Genomic DNA, 18,207 nt, shown 5'->3' with positions numbered 1-18,207 from the left:
GATCCAAATGACACATATTTTCATATATTGATTCATCACACTCATCGCAAGTACCTTCTTTTCTTGGCAGCAGGACACTATTTCCAGTATCAGGCACTTCCATTTAGCTTCTCCATGGTGCCCAGAGTTTTTATAAAGTGCCTCTCTGCGGTAGCGGCTCATCTGAGGAATCAGGGTAGTTTTGTTTACCTCTGTTTGGGTGATTGGCTACTGAAGGCTGTTCTGTGTGAGGTCTTATTAAGTCATATTGTCTTTACAACCAACCTTTTCTCAGACCTGGGGCTCTAACTCTCCCAGAGTCAGTTCTTTGCCTTCCCTTTACAGGTTGTGTACTGGACTCTGTGGTGGGAGAGCCTTTTTACCACAGGACACATTTCTCAAATTAAACCAGTATCTATTGAAAATTCAGCAGTGTCCCACTCAAAGAGTAAAATTCTTCCGAGGTCTGATGGGCCTTATGGAGCCACTACTTGCAATTAAGCAGTCTGTAACCTAGCCTCCTGGCTAGGGCATACAGCACACACAGTCTAGGGGCTTGCAGTCTTTGGGTGGGGCAAGCCACAGACAGGTCACAGGCCTTCCAGCCTACAGGGAGTATGCCACCACTCGAGTGCTGGGGCTGGTGACAGGGAAGTAGGGGGACCCAGGCCTACCCTACTGCACCGGATCCCAGTCCAGGGCCCTAACAGTGGCAGGGGATCCCGCCACTAAGGTAGCAGGGTTCCTGCCAAAACATGCTGACTCGTGTGGCAACAGCACAACCTGACTAATGTCTGGTTCCCCTGGGTTACTTCCTACCACAGTCCACTGGTGTGGCGCCGTAGTCGGCAGGTCCTCAGTCTCCTTGGGGTAGGTGACAGATGGCATTCCCAGCAGCTCCTCTCCACTCTTAGTCTCCTCCTCCAGGGCAGAGCACAGCACAGCTCAGGGTCTGGTCCGGAGTCCTGCAGTGGGCTAGAGACATCTGCGTCCTTCACTGACCCCAGCCCAACTGCGCTAAAGAGCTCACTTCTCACACTTCCTGTCCCGACTCTCTGCTTCTGGTGTGGTGGGTGGGGCTGGCTTGGCTCCTCCCATCAAGGAGCATATAGTGGTTTCTGAATCTCAGGCTCAAAGGGGGGCCCGTCTGCTTCACTACACACTGTAATAGAGGCCCAAATTAAATATATATCCCAAATAAAAGAAATAATAAAGACCAAATAAACTGCTACCATGGCTAAACAACAGAGTTAAAAGAGGTGATTAGAGGAAAAAAGGCATCCTTTAAAAACTGGAAGTCAAATCCTACTGAGGAAAAAAGAAAGAATCATGAACTCTAACAAGTCAAGTTTACAAGTGCAATTAGGCAGACCAAAAAATATTTGAAAAGCAACTAACAAAAGACATAAAAACAAACAAACATTTTTAAAAATACATCAGAAGCAGGAAGCCCGTCAAACAATTAGTGTGACCACTGAATGATCAGGGTGCTAAAGGAACACTCAGGAAAGACAAGGCTGTTGCAGAGGATGTGAGGAAGATCCCCACACCTGTGCCATTCTTTTTAGGTGACAAATCTGAGGAACTGTCCCAGATTAAGGTGATGATAGAGGTGGTTTTGGAACAAATTGATAAATTAAACAATTAAGTCACCAGGTCCAGATGGTATTCATCCAAGAGTTCTAAACGAACTCAAATGTGAAATTGCAGAACAATTAACTATGGTATGTAACCTATCACTTAAACTAGATGTACCAGATAACTGGCGAATAGCTAATGTGATGCCAATTTTGATAAAAAGGTCCAGAGATGATCCTAGAAATTACAGGCCAATAAACCTAACTTCAGAACCAGGCATATTGATTGAAACTATAGTAAAGAACAGAATTATAAGAAACATAGACAAACACGATTTGTTGGAGAAGAGTCAATATGGCTTTTGTAAATGGAAGTCATGGCTCACCAATCTATTAGAATTCTTTGACATAATTTCAACACAATAGGTACCTAAGTTGTTGTGTTCTTCATTTGATTTTGGTTTTTGGTTTTTCAGGGTCAGTATTTACTGCCAAACCAGTGCCACACCTGGGCAAGAGTTCAGTTATTCACCTTCTTATAGAAGCCAAAGACAATGGAGACCCTGCTTTGACTGCTGTTACTTCAGTGGAGATACAGATACAGGATGTAAATAACTATGCACCTCAGTTCACAATGGCACTATACAATGTGAGTGTGAGTGAAGATGCCTCAGTCGGAGGGACTATTCTCACATTTTCAGCCATTGACTATGATTGGATACATGAAAATACATACATTGAATACTCTATTATAAGCAGCAACACTAATAACCTATTCCATGTGGAAACAAGTGTCATTGAATCAACACCACCTTACAAGATGGTTGGCAACCTTGTTTTGAGTAGTCCGCTGGATAGGGAAACTGCTTCCTCTCACCATGTGATCATTCTTGCATCTGACCGTGGAACACCTCCCCTGAATTCCAGTGCTACTGTTTTGATAACTGTACTAGATGTTAATGATAATCCACCAGTATTTAGCAATCTGGAATATCGCATTCATGTCAGAGAAAATATCCCAATAGGTAGTCATATCACTGTGGTTTCAGCAAATGACTGTGATGCAGGAGCCAATGCAGAGGTCACTTACACTATAATCTCTGGAAATGACAAGGGGCACTTTCGATTAGATGGGAAAACTGGCTCTGTGGATTTGATCAGAACTCTGGATTATGAGGAAACAATTAAATTCACTTTGACTATTCAAGCCTCTGATGGAGGGGTCAATGTAAGAAATGTGGCTTTTTCTGTTGTTTTTGTCAGTGTCCTAGATGACAATGATTATGCTCCACTGTTTTTGTTTCCCAGCCTGAACTGTGTTGTCCATGAAAATCTGCCTGCCTTTTCTTTTGTGTGCACAGTTTATGCACTGGATTTTGATACAGGTCCCTATGGACACCTTACTTACTCAATCCAGTCATCATGTTTGTCTGATCATGGATCTCCTCAAGATCATGACATGTTTTTCATAGACTCTTTGACAGGAGATATACAAACAAAACAAATGCTTGATTATGAAAGTCAGAATAAGTACTGTTTTATAGCCCAGGCAAAAGACAAAGGTGATTCAATAGCCACATTAACAGTTCAGGTAGATGTTGAAGGGACAGATGAATTTGATCCTGTTTTTACCGAAGATCAATATTTTTTTGGTCTCCCTGAGAAAAATGAAGCAGGTCAGCTGGTTGGCAAAGTGGCAGCATCCGATAATGATGCTGGATTGGATGGAGTTATTCACTACTCCCTGTTAAAACCTTCTCCATTCTTTTCGGTAAATCAGAGCAATGGAAATATCTACTTGACTAGAACTTTTCACAGAAAGAAGAGCAGTACCAAAAGGAAAGATGACAACCTTGAATTGTTAGTAAGAGCTCACAGCCCCAAACTGGACTCTAAATCCACTACCTGCACTGTTCTGGTAAATATTTCCAACTCTCCTGAGAATTATTCCATAGCATCTGTAAACATCCTGTCTATTAGCCTTACTATCTCTTTTGTAGTGTTCCTGCTGCTTGCCATCAGCCTTATTGCACTTATTCTGAGATACAAACGAAAAGACATGATAAACTCCTGTATGAAAAGAGAAACATCATCTTCATCAGCTGATTTGAGCTTGACCCATGAAGATAATATTCCTAAGGACTGCCAGAAACTCCAGAGCACTGAAAGTAGTATACTTCCCATGGGCTCCATAACAGAGTGGTTGAGTTTGGTAGGCATCAGAGAAAAGGAAGATATTGGTAACCCCAGCAGGCACTCAGATTCTAGTGGTCATGGCTCAGCAGAAGGAGAAACTGCAGAAGATGAGGAAATCAAAAGGATCAATGAGCATCCATGCAGAAAGGGGTTGGGTTCAGCTTTAAGTGAGCGAGGCTCATGCGTGCCAGACTCAGGAATTCCAAGAGACTCTGACCAGTTATCCTGTCAGTCTGGAGAAACTGATGTGTTCACCGCCACTCAAAATGCAGAGAGCTTCCACACCTTCAAAGATGAAGGAGGAGGAGAAGGCTGTGACCCAAACTATGCCCATAACAAAATTCTTTCCCAAACTCTTCAAAAAATTGGGATAAAAGAGAGAGACATAATGACAGACATCACAAGAGAATACATCTTCATCTCTGATGGCCAGGATTCCCGGTATGGATCACTTGCAACCCTTGTAGCCTCTGATGAGGATCTTAGAGGAAGTTACAACTGGGATTACTTGCTTACCTGGGAACCCAGATTTCAGCCTCTTGCCTCTGTGTTTAATGATATTGCAAAACTAAAAGATGAAAGCTTACAAATTCATAGCTTTCCTAAGGAGAAGAAATCTTTTATTTTCCCTCCTCCCTTGATAACATCAGTAGCTCAACCTGGCATAAGGACAGTGCCACCACATCTGCCAACTATAATACCTGGGCAGGCATTTAAAAAATACCCTTGTTCTCCCCTTATCCATAATCTTAGATACCCTTCACCGGCCATGACTCCCAGTTTTTCTCCTTCTCTGTCTCTACTTACCATGCAGACTCCTACAGCTTCTCCAGTGAGGTCAGATGCAGGACTGACAGGAACATGCCAAACTGGCCAAATTCATGCAACAGAGGAAGAAGTTCAGGTGTAGGTGATTAACCACTGGTAAAATGTTAAAGGAGAATTTGGCTTAACATTGTTCATTGTTTAATGAGTAAAACAGCATGTCAGAGCTATATCATCAGTATTCATTTTATTTTTTTATGGTTTACAAAAGATAAGATACTTTAGTCATAAACTTTCTCACTATCATGTTCTTTGCAAAATACGCTCTAAACCTGTGAGAGTTGCCCTTTAATTACCTTTTTCTATCTACTAAAAGCCCTGGTATTAAATGTAAATCACATACCCAGGTGTCTGATAGCTGACTTACCCAAATTACAGGCTATATTGTTTATCATTAAGGATTTCAATGACTCTTCATTGTGATTAATGGTTTATCGCTGAGGATTTCAATTTAAAATGCTGACTGTTGGTGAGGGTTACCTTTAATACCTCTCTGCCTCCCTTAAGCTATTTTTGTGGCAGCTGGAAAGTTGTCTACCTGCGGATTTCTCTTGTGTGGGGGAATCCACTTGGAATGTGGCTGAGGTAGCGTCTCCAGTCTCAGGATCAGGGCTGTATAAAGGTTGTATAAAGCCATCTGTGACTCCCCCACTCATCACTGGGACTATGCTGAATACATCTCAGCTGGTGCAGAAAATCTAGCCCTGTATGTAATATATATCATACATATAACAGCTTATGTGTATATATACACACATACAACCTATGCTGTTTCTGTATATGTATGTATCGTATCAATAAAACACACATACATATGCTTCTACCATAATTTTAACTCAGAATTGGCACTTGGGGAACAGGACAGGGTGAACTATGGGAAATATGCCTTACAAAGGGTAAGGGTGGCTACCCTTTTGGAATCAGTGGGTATATTATATGTGTAATGGCTTCTGAGCAGCTTTGCCCATGATCACATGTTTGGATCCTTTCTGGATATAAACTGACATTGCTCCTAAGTTATCTGTACACAACATACTGTTCCAAAGAGTATGCAGGCAACAACTGTTTCCAAGAAAAGAAATAGAAAGAAAAGAATCAGAAATGGAGTCAGCCAGAAGCCTGTGCCAGGAAGGGGAAAGCAAAGGAAAGTAGTCATTCTCAATTAATATATGAACAGGGAATTATAAGCTTATGGGCATAGGGCCATGACTGAGAATGCTTTTGGGGTCGTTATATTGGCCACCTCAGGGTTACATAAGCTTCCTTGGACCTTTTTCCAAAGAAGGCAGAGTGTATTTTTTCCATTTTGTCTTGTTACAGGATGCATGTCTGGTTTTTGAAATTTCAAAGTTAATTTATGAACTTTCACACTAAATAGTTTTGGGTTATTCTGGATACTGTAGTTATTTTTTAGCACCCAAATGGGCAGTATTAATTTATGAACTGTGTATTGGTGGGAAATGTATGTACATAAAAATAACCAAAATGTAATGTCATGCTAATAACATGTATAATTGTGTAGCTAAAAATATAATATTTTAAAAAAATAATTTTATGTACTTTTTTACTACTAACAGTTAAAAATTATCCACATAACATACCTCCCATCTGTTAATGTTCTAATGTCTGCTGACCTATTAGGTTCTGATTTGTACGACATGTTAATAGAATGAAATGTGCCCATTGTGGTGTGCAGTTATGTACCGCTACAGTTTCAGGAGGTGTTAATGGCACACAGTGCTCAATTATCTGTCTGTTCAACTCCAAATTAATGTTTTCAGTATCAGTACTCGTGATCAAGTGAGAGTTTGGTGCTCCGAAGAGGAGCAGTGAACATTTTTATTTACATTATGATAGTAGGAATCATCTTTATCCATAGATGATCAGTGGAAGAATAAATATTTTACACAGCATTATTGTGTTTGATTTTTCATGAAGTGCTGGACAGAATACTGCTGCATGCAGGTGACCATTTTTTCCCACTAATATCACTTGTGACAGCTGGAGTGTCGTTCTCTTTAAAAATGTCCAAAACATATAGTGACCACCCAGAAAAGGTAATACGAGAGCTCTATAATAGATACTAGCAATTCAGTAATTAACAATAGTCAGTGTGCACTAGCTGATACACTAGTTAGCTATGTTAGCTGAGAGACCAAGTTGAATGCACATAGAAAATGAACTCATCAGTAAAATCCAGGACAAGTTTGAAGACCTAAAGTACATCTGTTTCCTGTAACCATTCCAGATCAGGCTGTGAAGATTCTCTGTTAGGTATAGTGTAGAGGTAGTGCCCGCCAATAGTATCAGCAGAAACAGGTAGACAAGTTACACGTGTGGAAGGTAGAAAATAAGTCCTGAATTGAGAAGAAGCCCCATAACAATGCACAAACTGGGAGAAGAAAAGCCAAGGTGCCTGCAGGGCCCGATCCAGTAAGCCTGCTTAGACTTTGCCTGCTGCATCAGGCCCTATAAGCAATTTTCTACAAGATGCTCGGTGTGGTAGAAAGTAGAGTGAGGAGAAGGAGCAGTTCCCTTGGTAATCGTTAGCCCAGTGGGTAGGGTACTCACATGGGATATTTGAGACCCCTTGTTCAAGTTCCCTCTCCTCCTGAGGGAGGGGGTCTCCCACCTCACAGAGTGCTCAAACCACTGAGTTAGAGGATATTCTTATGTGGGGCTCCCTCAGTCTCTCTCACTGAAGCTGTTTCACTGTGGAATAAATATATATATATATTTTTAAGTAAGTGTAGGATGGGTTGCAGCTGAGAATCTCAGGCAGTTGGAGGTGCTTCCCAGCAGCAGACTTCAGCACCTGTCTGGGAGCTGCATTCTAAGGCACTTATCTCTCCCCTTGTAAAGCTAGCCGAGGCACCTACCTCAGGCTTTGTGAATCCCAGTGATTTTCTGGACACCTAAAAGTGAATTGGGGTGACGTTGAGCATCACCACATCTAAGTTTTCTTGTGAATATAGCCCAAAATGTTCAGCTGATTTGGCTGTGAATCTCTACAGATTCCCTTGTGTGTCATGTCTCAGTGCTGCACCCAAGGGATTATTTCTGCTCTTCTTTGTGCTGGAAACCTCAGGAATTGTTCTTCTCATTGCTGCATATGTCGTTAAAAATGCTATGCATGGTTCCATTCAATCAAAATTATTTGGCAGCCTAGTAAATGATCAGGTGACATAGTCTTAACTTCATATCTGATAAATCTGGAATGGATACAGTACAACCCCCATCTACTACAGATGATATCCTAAACAGACAGGTTCTGTTATATGAATTTAGACTAACTATATGTATGACAATTAAGTCTTGACATTAAATTAACCAGTGGTTCATCCCGTATTCATCTCCAAGGATCCTACATGGATACCAATCATTGCTATTCGGGTGCTAATTTCAAAGTTGCCTTGAGCAGGTTTAATTTTCTCCTTTTAAAATGTTTCTCATGGAAGAGGTTCATAATGAATAAGGGGTTTGGGCCTGATCATACCACCTTGTTTTGGAAGTTCACGCCCAGTTTTCCCACAGTCCACCTGAAAAGTGAGCAAACCATGTGCTCTTCCTTGTGGTTTTCCTTGCATCTTCAAGAACAGCTTTTTTTTTTTAAATCCCTCTTTGAAAGGATTGGATATGACTTGCATCCTATTTGTCAAAAGCATGCTGTATTCCAGATGAGCTAACTAGCCCATGATATTTTGTTTTGCATTAAAGTTCTCCAGTAAAATTTCTTTTTTATCTATCGATTTACTAATTCTGTATCAGAGAATAACACTAACCCTATGTATTGCTGTCTCATGTGTGGCTGACCTTAATAATGTGAATATGCAAGGCAAGTGTCTGCAATAAATCATGTGTCAGCTCTTTTAACCTTACTCTTTTTTCTTAAGTAAACAATATAATTTGTATAATTTATCATGAGTTTAATATTAAACTTTCCTCAAACAGGCTGTTACTTTGCAGATCTGCATACCAGTTTTAGCACTTTGGAGGAGGCACAGAACTTGTTAGTGGAAAATCATATTAAGCTCAAACTGCATAAACTATCAAATAAAAGACAGTTGTCTCTTGTGGAATTTTGGGTGCCTGCCATTCTGTATTTGCTTGTTGGCAGCCTCGAAAACACTGGTGTAAATCAGTACCAAATGGATATCAAAATTCCATATATGAGAAGTAATCATTGAATTGGCATTTGAGCAAATTCCTGTGCAAAAACCCCCCCTCATATCTTTAGGGAATCCACCATTTAGGAGTCATAAAAATATACTAAAAAGCACCATAAAACATGGGCTACCTATATGCTTATATATTTAGTCCATAATATATCTTCAGTTGAAAGCAGCCATTGTTTCTAAGATATTTTTTATCTAATTTCAGATAAAAATGTATCCTTGTTGCTAAAACTATACCCCACATTTAGTGTGCCGCTAATTCCTAGCTGATGTTTGTAATTTACATTTTATTTCCACCTGTTATTTTTTTTTCTTTGATATGTGTACTGTCCTGGAGTGTATCAACATTTGTAAGTCTTTACAAATATATATATATATTAATATATTAATAGTCTTAATATATATATACACACACATGTGAATACTATGCTTTAAAGAGATTATAAGCCAAATACTGCAGTCTTTACTCAATCAAAAGTCTCATTAAATCATGAGACACAGGATCAGACTATTGACAGGTGTGCAAATATAGCTTTATATTATTGCCAACCACTATACTAGCAGGGAAGGAAAAGATAGGTCCAAAGTTCCCTAGAAAGTTTTAAATACTCTAGCTTCACATATTCAAGATTGTTCATGAGACCACTCTGATTAGACAGCCAGCTCTCTTTAGCGTATCCCCAAATATAATGGGTACACTTCTTTGCAAAGACAACCCCTTCATATGCAGGACTTGAATGATGTCTGTATAATGGGGGAGTTGGCATTGTTTTGGTAAATGAGAAAGAATATTGTGGCCATCCAAGATACTCTGGGGAGCAGAAGGGAATTAATGGCACAATTGGTGAAAGCTGGAGGTCTGTGGTTTTATTTTGGTGTGTCTAACAAGTGAAATGAATTTGGTGGTCACTTCCCTGTTCCTTAATGACCTATATAACAAAACCTGAATGTTGGGGGAATGTGTGACCTGATTCTCCATTTATGAGCAGGAGAAGCCCAGGACTGAAATAACCAAAGTGTTGTAAAGCGAGGCTGTGATGCACTTGTGGAGTTTCCTAAGATAGTTGCTGGTGCCAAATTTGGTTAGATATTCACTTTCTCCTGATATTTTCAAAGCTGGCTAGAGATTTGGATAAACAAAATGAATTGGAATCTGGCATCCAGATCCCTTAGGTGGCTTGGAAAATCCCACCGTAAATTCACACTAAATTTTAAAAATACATTGAAAAGTAGAGATATCCAGGAAGGGTGCATTGTAGAGAGGAAAATCTTAGTCTCATGCTTTGTTCCTCTAATAAAACCTTTTAACTATTTTAGTCTCACACTTTACTATTGGATACATTCTTCATAACTATGAACATTTCAAATGCTTTCCCCTCCCCCTGCTTTAAAATGTAGGATATATACTGGAAATGCAGCTGTAAAATACACAGGCGGGAAGGGTGAAATGGTTCTTTCTTGTTACCTCTATTGAAAACACAGAGCTGATCATCTCAAGAGTGCTTTACTGCCGTGTCAGTGCTTGGGTGAATGTGAAAACTCTTGGTACCTGAGGCAGCACTAAACCAGAAGCTTTCATGCCTGAAAATGAAGATTCCATGATAAAGAGCTGCAGTGATTTACCAGATAGTTCAATGCTTCGATTAAAAAATGTCACTGTAATTATAGCAGCTCTGGTTCATTGCATATTAAGATGAAAATCAAGGGCGGCGACACCACCAAATGTTTTAAAATCAGGCAACCGCCTAAGTGTCAGTGTCTCCATAATCTCTAGAAACTGAACCTTACACTTAGTATCGCTTTGAAGCTCACAATATTCAGTTAAAATTGCATGTGGTTGTGAAGATGTTGGCATTTGAACAGATGTCAACTATCTTAGGAAATGGAAGTTGAGTTGTAGATTGAGAGGTCTGGGCAGCTAATAGTGATAGTTATATAAAGAGCTACATTTGAGAACCAATGGGACTGGATTCTGCCCTCACAGTGTAAATCTGAGGACTGCTCCAGATGTTAATGAAGTTATTTAGATTTACATTGCTGTAAGTGAGAGCAGAGCCTGGTCCCACCGCATTTTATTAAACTTTCAAGTCTTGAGACTAAAAGAGTGTCTAAAATAGCTTCACTGATACCATTTCCAAGAGAGTTTAATAACAAGGTCAACGCAGAATGGGGTTTACACTGTTTGCATTTTACTACTCAGAAACTCTTGTTTCATGTTCCACACAACGAGGAACTGACCAGTGTTTTCTCCTAGCTCTTCCATATGAGAAGCTCTGGGGTTCATTTAATTTTGAAAAGTTTAAAAACTCTTAGGCTCTTATCCCACCCCCAGGACTTCCATTACTTAACAGGGCTTGGATTGGTATGGAACTGCACCTGGAAGAACTGAGCAAGATGTTTCTTGCTGGAACTGTAGTAAGTATCATTGGCAGCAGAGAACTGGTCCCCTGATGTGCCGGGGATATAAACCAGCAGGGGAGGAGCTAAGAAAGAGAGCAAGAGCCTGGAATTGAGAGTGGAACAAGATTAGAGTTTTCCCTTATAATTCATAATGATTGACACAAGCCTTGCCTTAGGTACTTATTTTGGACTACAGTTTAGGGAAGTCTCCTGGGCCTTAAAGGGGCAGCATACTTATTACTGTTTTATTCTAAATTTCAATAAACTAAAGTCTGTTGCTTCATCAGCCACAGAGCTTACCGGCCTGCCAGAGAAAATCATGACTTTACAATCGTAATTTCTCAATCCATCTCCATCCATCTTTTCTGGAGATCACACGCTGAGTGGGGCTAGTCTTCCAAATGATCATAATGGGCACTGAAGAACAAACGAAAAACAACCACCACAAGGAAATGTGCTTAAAGAACAGTTTCAACCATACTTAAGATTCATCCAGCCCTTGTACTCCCCTCACTAGTGTTTATTTCACATTGTAATGTGGCCTGATAGATCATGACTGATTTGCCACCTCATGCCAAAGATTTACCACATAGCTCACTGGATGGAGAGTATAGAGGTTTAAGCAATCTGCTAAATATTCACTGGCAGCAGAATTCCAACACACTAGGGCAGTGGGTCTCAAACTTTTTTACTGGCGACCCCTTTCACATTGCAAGCCTCTGAGTGAGACCACCCCTAATAAATTAAACACACTTTTTAATGTATTTAATACCGTTATAAATGCTGTAGGCAAGCAGAGTTTGGGGTGGAGGTTGGCAGCTCGTGACCCCCCCCCCCATGCAATGACTTCCCTATTGCCTGAGGGATCCTGACCCCCAGTTTGAGAACCCCTGCACTGGGATCTCTATCAGAAGTACACTGCTGAATGCCATGTGCTGTACATTATCAACAATAGGTTTGGATTCTTGATTTTACTCCAGATTTTTTCCATATCTAGCTAAAGTGTTTGTGTGCACAGTTGTCACCCCTCATGTGTTTCTTGTAACTTAGTGTTAATAACTGAAAATTGGTGATTCTGATTCCTAATAGTTTAAGGTGTGAAATGAAAGAAGTGAATGTTTCTTTTCTTTTCTTTCAGTAAGGTTTGTTAACATGTCTGTATAATCAATGTCCCAGGACAGCTTAGCAGCCTTCTTTGATTTACATTTTGTCTGTCTGCACAATCTTTTATAAGCAATAGTCATGTAATATTATATTTTAAAGGGAATTTTTTTAAAGGATGGTTCATCAGTGAATTCTCTCATGGTCTGTCATTTTAAATTTAATACCATAGGAATATATCACAGATTAATCGAAAATTTTGTTTAGCTTACAGATATGAAGCAAACACTGTATCATCTCCCCGAAAAAACTCTTCACATGTAAACTTCCCATATAAAACTCTCTAAATGTACAGTGTTTTATAGCCCACAGGTTTAAGCTTCTGTTCAGTGTCCTAGAAAGATTGTCCATATTTTGGAACTGACTCCAATCCAAGAACCACTGAGCATCTGCCAGAATCAGGACCTTCTTTTGTTTCTTATTGTTTTATTCCTGCCTCCTCCATTCTGCCCATGAGGCCAGCCTTGTCCACCCGCTTGTTAGCTTCCCACACAAACCTCTTTAGTATCTTGTTCCATGTTGTAATCCAGAAGGCTACTATTTTCTCCTTCACATCTCGTCTCAAGATTCACCTCAGCTCTAACACCTACACAAAATCAGCCAATTTAGGATGGCCAGATGGAGGTACAGATGAGACTAGTTGGCACTTTATCTAAAATAATGATTAAAAAATACTTTTGTAGAGTTATGTCTGCCTTCCTACATTAACTATAGAAGCTATTAATGCTCCTTAATATAAATATAAAAATTGTATATATCTGTGTCCTGGGTCGACCTATTGAATTCCAGGAGGTGGGCGGGCAGAAGCCCACCCATCTCTGAAGGGCCCTCCCGCAGCCTAAGGGGAGAAGCAATAAAATGGGACCCAAATGATTCTGGGGGACAACTAATAAAACAGGGACAGGAGCGAGATCATAGGGCCATAAGCAGAGAACCGGAGGGGAACACCAAGCAGAGGACCCCAGACAGTGCCCACTGGTCCTCAAAGGTGTCTAGACAGCCGGAGGATGCGGCCAAGAGGAACAGTGCTTGAATGCATAATAGAAGGGAGGAGTGGAAATAGGCCCCACAGTTGCAGAGCACCTCCCCATTCAGCATCATCCTCCTGGTTTTATAGATGGCCACTTTGGCCAGTCCCAGGAGGAGATTAATGAAGAGGTCTCGCAACTTTATGGGGCCCCAGACAGGATGTGCATAGATCAGGAGGTGTGGGGAAAGTACAGCCAGAACCTTAGGAGAAGGTTCTGGAGGAGCTGGAAAAGGGGCTGCAACTGGTGCATGCTAGGTAGATGTGTGCCAGGGTCTCCCTCACTGCAGAAGGGGCAGGTATCAGGGAGAGGGGTGAACGCTGCTAAGTACATGCCTCTTTTTATGGCTCCATGAAGGAGCCACCAGCTACTATCCCTGGCAGGCCGTGGAACCAAGGTAGAATACAGACTGGTCCACCAGGGTTCCTTACCCTCAACAGCTGGAAGGAGGTCCTGCCACTTGGTGCCAGGGCAGGACATGAGAGTGAGGAAATGATATGGAGCACAAGCGTGTACAGATGTGTATTTGGTGCAGTTCGGAAATGAACCAGCTGCAGGTCATACAGCCAGCTCAGGTTACAGGGTGGACCCAGGACACAGCTATATACAATTTTTATATTTATATTCATTTATTATGGAGGAGGGTTGATAGCTTCTATAGTTAATGTAGGAAGGCAGACATACCTCTGCAAAAGTATTTTTAATCATTATTTCAGATTAAGTGCCAAGTAGTCTCAGCTGTACTGCCAATATAATTTTAGAATGCAAAGAAATCAGTTAATAAACACTTCCTTATTTCTGTCATGAGACTGACCCTATAAGTGTTGCCTTCTGCATATTGGTGTTGAATGAAACCTAGCAAGACACTAAGGGGACAGCAGTGAAAATAACTGTCCAATGTGAAGGATTTTGAGGCCTGTATTAAGTAAAGCTGTACTACTGGTATGAACTGGATTTGAGGGGAAACAAAGAAATCCATGTAATTTTAAGCGAAAGAAGAAAATATAAACAAAAATATGTTTAAACAGATCCATCAATAATGGTAGCATTAGATAGCTTTACCTTGTAAAACTCACAGTGTAATCCCCTTTGGACTGTAATTCTGTGCTGTTAATTTCAAGGACTCTGTGTAGAATAGTATGTATAGGTACATGGTCTTTACCTAAGAATTCCTTCCCTCCTTGCATCAAAAAGGTTAACTGAATAGTTTCTAAAATTTTCTGACTCCATTCAATCGACGGAAAACTCTTTGGAAATAGGGCATAATCCAGAGCTCACTGAATTCAATGGGAGTTTTTTCATTAATTCAATAGGCTTTGGACCCTGTCCTTACTGAGGCATGTATTATTTAATAAAAGCTTGAATAATCTCAATGGCATACCTTAGAATATCTCATGGTATGTTAACTTCTAAAATTGATGTTTCTTCTTCCTCATATTTCAACTGCTGGGCCATTAGCTTGCTAGGTTTATTATCCCATTCTTACAGCTGCACTTTATGCAAACTAGATTAGGCTTCTATATAATGAGAAGATTACATTTGTTTCTTAATTACAGTCACTTGATCTCTTCTTCTTGGTCTTTAGTCCTTGCTTGTTTTGTTTCCAATTTCTTCATTTCCTTTTTCTGTCTCTTCTAATTTGTCATTCATCTCCCTCTTTAGCTGATGTAACAGAGGTAACCTCTTACTAGAATCTTTAAATGAGTCCCATACCCGAGGAGACTGAACTATGATTGATTTATGTTTTCTAACTGTATTTACTGAAGAGTTCATAAATCCTGAATTAGTTACACATTTCTTGACATTGTTGTGCCAGTCTCTTAAGTAAGAATAAAGAGTATATTACCAAATATACTGTATATACTTGTCTAACATATCTATTATATTTTGGTGGGACCAGTAGTGGCTGCCTGAATTAAAATAAAGATTCATCTTAGATTGTAACTCAGAACCATCCAACTTTTCCAGTTGCCAATAACTTTCTCAAATACATTTTTTTAAAAATTAAGATTTTGGAATGACATGTTCCATGTTGTGTCCCTTCCCAGAGGCAAATTTATTTTGGATAGTTTCAGCATAATCCCTTCAGCCATTTCTGAATTCCACATTTATGAAAATGTATATACACTTGTCTCAAGGTATGTCCTGAGCAGAAATTTTGTTATGCATATCTCAAGAATGTGATTTTATTAATATTTGGCTTGCTTGAGGATCTCAGTGTGATGTAAACAACAAACCAAATTTCAAGGAATTTGGTTAATTTGTTTGGAAAATGAACACTGAAAGGACTTGTATGGTTTTCACAGTTCAAATTTATTCAGAAAGAACAATATGAAAGGTTGCAAACAGTAACCACAACTTAAGGCAACTAGTAGATATGGTGTAATGGAGGAAATATAAAAATCTATATTTGGAAGAAGTCTGATTAAACTTAAGACTTTGGCCCATATCATGCCATCAATCTTTAAGTATTGCTCCCAGTTACTCTTACCTCTCCATAATAATGAAATGGGCAATAAGAGAAAGAAATCACTAAAGGCTTCATTATGAGCCTGGCTGTCTGCCTGTGCAGGGAAGCAACAGGACCTAGGAGCTCCCTTATTCCCCTGGCCTGATTACCACTATCAGCAGAGATAGCACAGAATGACAGCAGCTGTTGTCACACAGGTAGGTAGAAAGTAAACAGGCGGGAATGGGAACGAGAAGACCCAGCTCCTCCCACACACCTCAACACATTGGCTAGCACCAGTGCAGAGGTCTGGTACAGTTTACTTCTCCCCTTGAACAGTTCTGCCCCTTACGCAGACTGGATTATAGTAAGTTTTTATACACAACAATTTCGCCCCTTAGAAGCCAATATCTCATGGTCAGCCAAGGATGGAAATAAAAGGTCTTGTCCCACAGAAAACTGGGAGAGAGGTTCCTGGCTTTTTAATGGGAATGAAGCTCCTGTTTGTAACCTAAAAGGGTCATGAGATGTTAAACCTATCTGTTGTCTCAATATTTCCCATCTTGTGACTCAGGTCAGGGTAACATGGGGTGGGGGAGAAAATCCGTGTCTGGGAAGAAGGGGAGAAGAAGGAAACATTTCTGTGACAGAGCTTTCCCTGTCTCCCACCACACAGTTGTTGGAAACAATTCAGAAGTTTGGAATTTTAGAAATAATCCCAGTGGGGAAAGATTAGTGAGCAGAGTGCAGGTGAAAATCGAAGGGACATGGAAAAGCCATTTATTGTATGAGTAAATACATCAGCTCAGCAAAGAAAAATGCTAGAACTCTTCTCGGCACCTCCAAACTGACTGCATTGAAGACACCAGAGTTCTACATAGGAATCTAGCCTCACCCTCAAATTAGCGCCAGTGAGCAGGGTTTCTATAAACGAGCTGTCCGCCATTTTGGCTACTTCTTCAATCAAACACACACCGACACTGATGCAGAGAAGCAGCCAAAATGAAAAAGGTATTTTTTATGAAAAAGGACAGTAAAGGGAAGAGAGATAGCAAATGCTGGGATAAGAGCATGTACTTTCTTCCCAGCCTACTTGTTCTAAAGAAAAACAAACCAAAATGTCCTGAAATTCTGTGGGAAAGTAGCTATCTTAGCACTCCTTAGCAAAATGGCAACCTAGTCTCAAGAATTTAGCACACAAACCACTGCAATGTTGCAATGCAGGTAAACTATCATTCAAGTCCAAATTTCCTAGATGCTGAAAGTCTTCAAAGGATGATATATGGTATAGTCTAGGCCTGAATTAATAGTCATAGGGCTTGTATTTAGATACTAGTATTATTTTCCATGTTGGGGCAGGATTCCCCTATCCTTTTGTTTCCCTTAAATGGGTTGGGGAAAACAATACAAGATGTGGCTTCTAGTGATATCCTGTCTTTGGGAGCCCTTACCAGGGTTTTTTCCTGGAAGGGGGTAGCAAGCCCCCAATCTGATATATTAACATTCTAGTAGTGTTCAGTCAGGATCAGAGCCTCATTGTGCTGGGTGCTGTCCACACATCATGCCAAACGTTCTCTGCCCCAAACAGCTTTCAGTCCAAGGCCCTGTTCCTGCAATGGGCTATAGATTGGTAGACCCCTGTGCCCATGGAGCCCCCTGGACTCCCGGAGCTACAACCCTGTCCCTGATCTCCATCCAGGGTAGGCAGCACAGATAAGTCCTGCCTCTTATTCAAGGTTTGTGGGGGAACTACAATCTAGTCCTCTGTGAATAGTTCAGTTGATTTCAGTTCTCCCTTAGCATTTCAGTGGCAGTTCTCATGAAGGTGTACTTCAGATGTGAGAGAATCTGACCCATACAATTAAAGTCATGTAGTTTTATATTTCCCTTTACAAGAAATTCATGCTTTCTGGGTCTTCACATAACTTGCTCATCAACTTTAAAGGAGATGCTCTGGCGGATCCAGTTAAGGATCAAGGTAGGAGTTCTGCCAAGAGAGCAGAAATAGTTTGAAATGTAAACAAAGGCTAGATTTAAATCCCAAACGGTATCATATTTAAATGTTAGAGCTTAGCTAGATGAAGTTCAGAGAATTTTCAAGTATTCCCTGTTAGCTTTAACCAAAGGAAAAATAAAACACTAGTATTTTATTCCCTTTTCATTCTTTCATAATAGACGCATTGAATCCTTTTCTCATGTTTTGGTCTGCCAATTCCTTGGTTTTCAACATTTCAACACTATGGAGGAATTTTCTCTGCTCAGCCTGCCCTAAAATGTGGAGGGTCAGACTTTGCTCTCAGTTGCACCAGTGTAAATCTGAAGTGATTTCATCAGTGTGTGGACAAAGCAGAATCTGGCCCAAAACAAAATACTGTATGATGTTAAAACCTTGTGAAACAAACAGAGTGACAAAAAAA

General features: G+C 40.3%; 1 protein-coding gene across 1 annotated transcript in view; it reads left to right on the top strand.

Annotated features, from left to right (window-relative positions):
- The window catches only part of DCHS2 (dachsous cadherin-related 2), a 227,127-nt gene extending 222,465 nt beyond the window's left edge, over positions 1 to 4,662 (top strand). Inside the window, exon 20 of the mRNA XM_077816155.1 lies at positions 2,033 to 4,662. Within this exon, the coding sequence (XP_077672281.1) occupies positions 2,033 to 4,662 (2,630 nt within the window). The remainder of the gene's footprint in view (positions 1 to 2,032) is intronic.
- The last annotated feature ends 13,545 nt before the right edge of the window (positions 4,663 to 18,207 follow it).

The sequence above is a fragment of the Eretmochelys imbricata genome, chromosome 4 (assembly GCF_965152235.1).
Source record: "Eretmochelys imbricata isolate rEreImb1 chromosome 4, rEreImb1.hap1, whole genome shotgun sequence".
In the NCBI taxonomy this organism is placed as follows: Eukaryota; Metazoa; Chordata; order Testudines; family Cheloniidae; genus Eretmochelys; species Eretmochelys imbricata.
The sequence above is the reverse complement of the archived record's forward strand: the minus strand, read 5'-3'. Positions and strand labels throughout refer to the sequence as shown.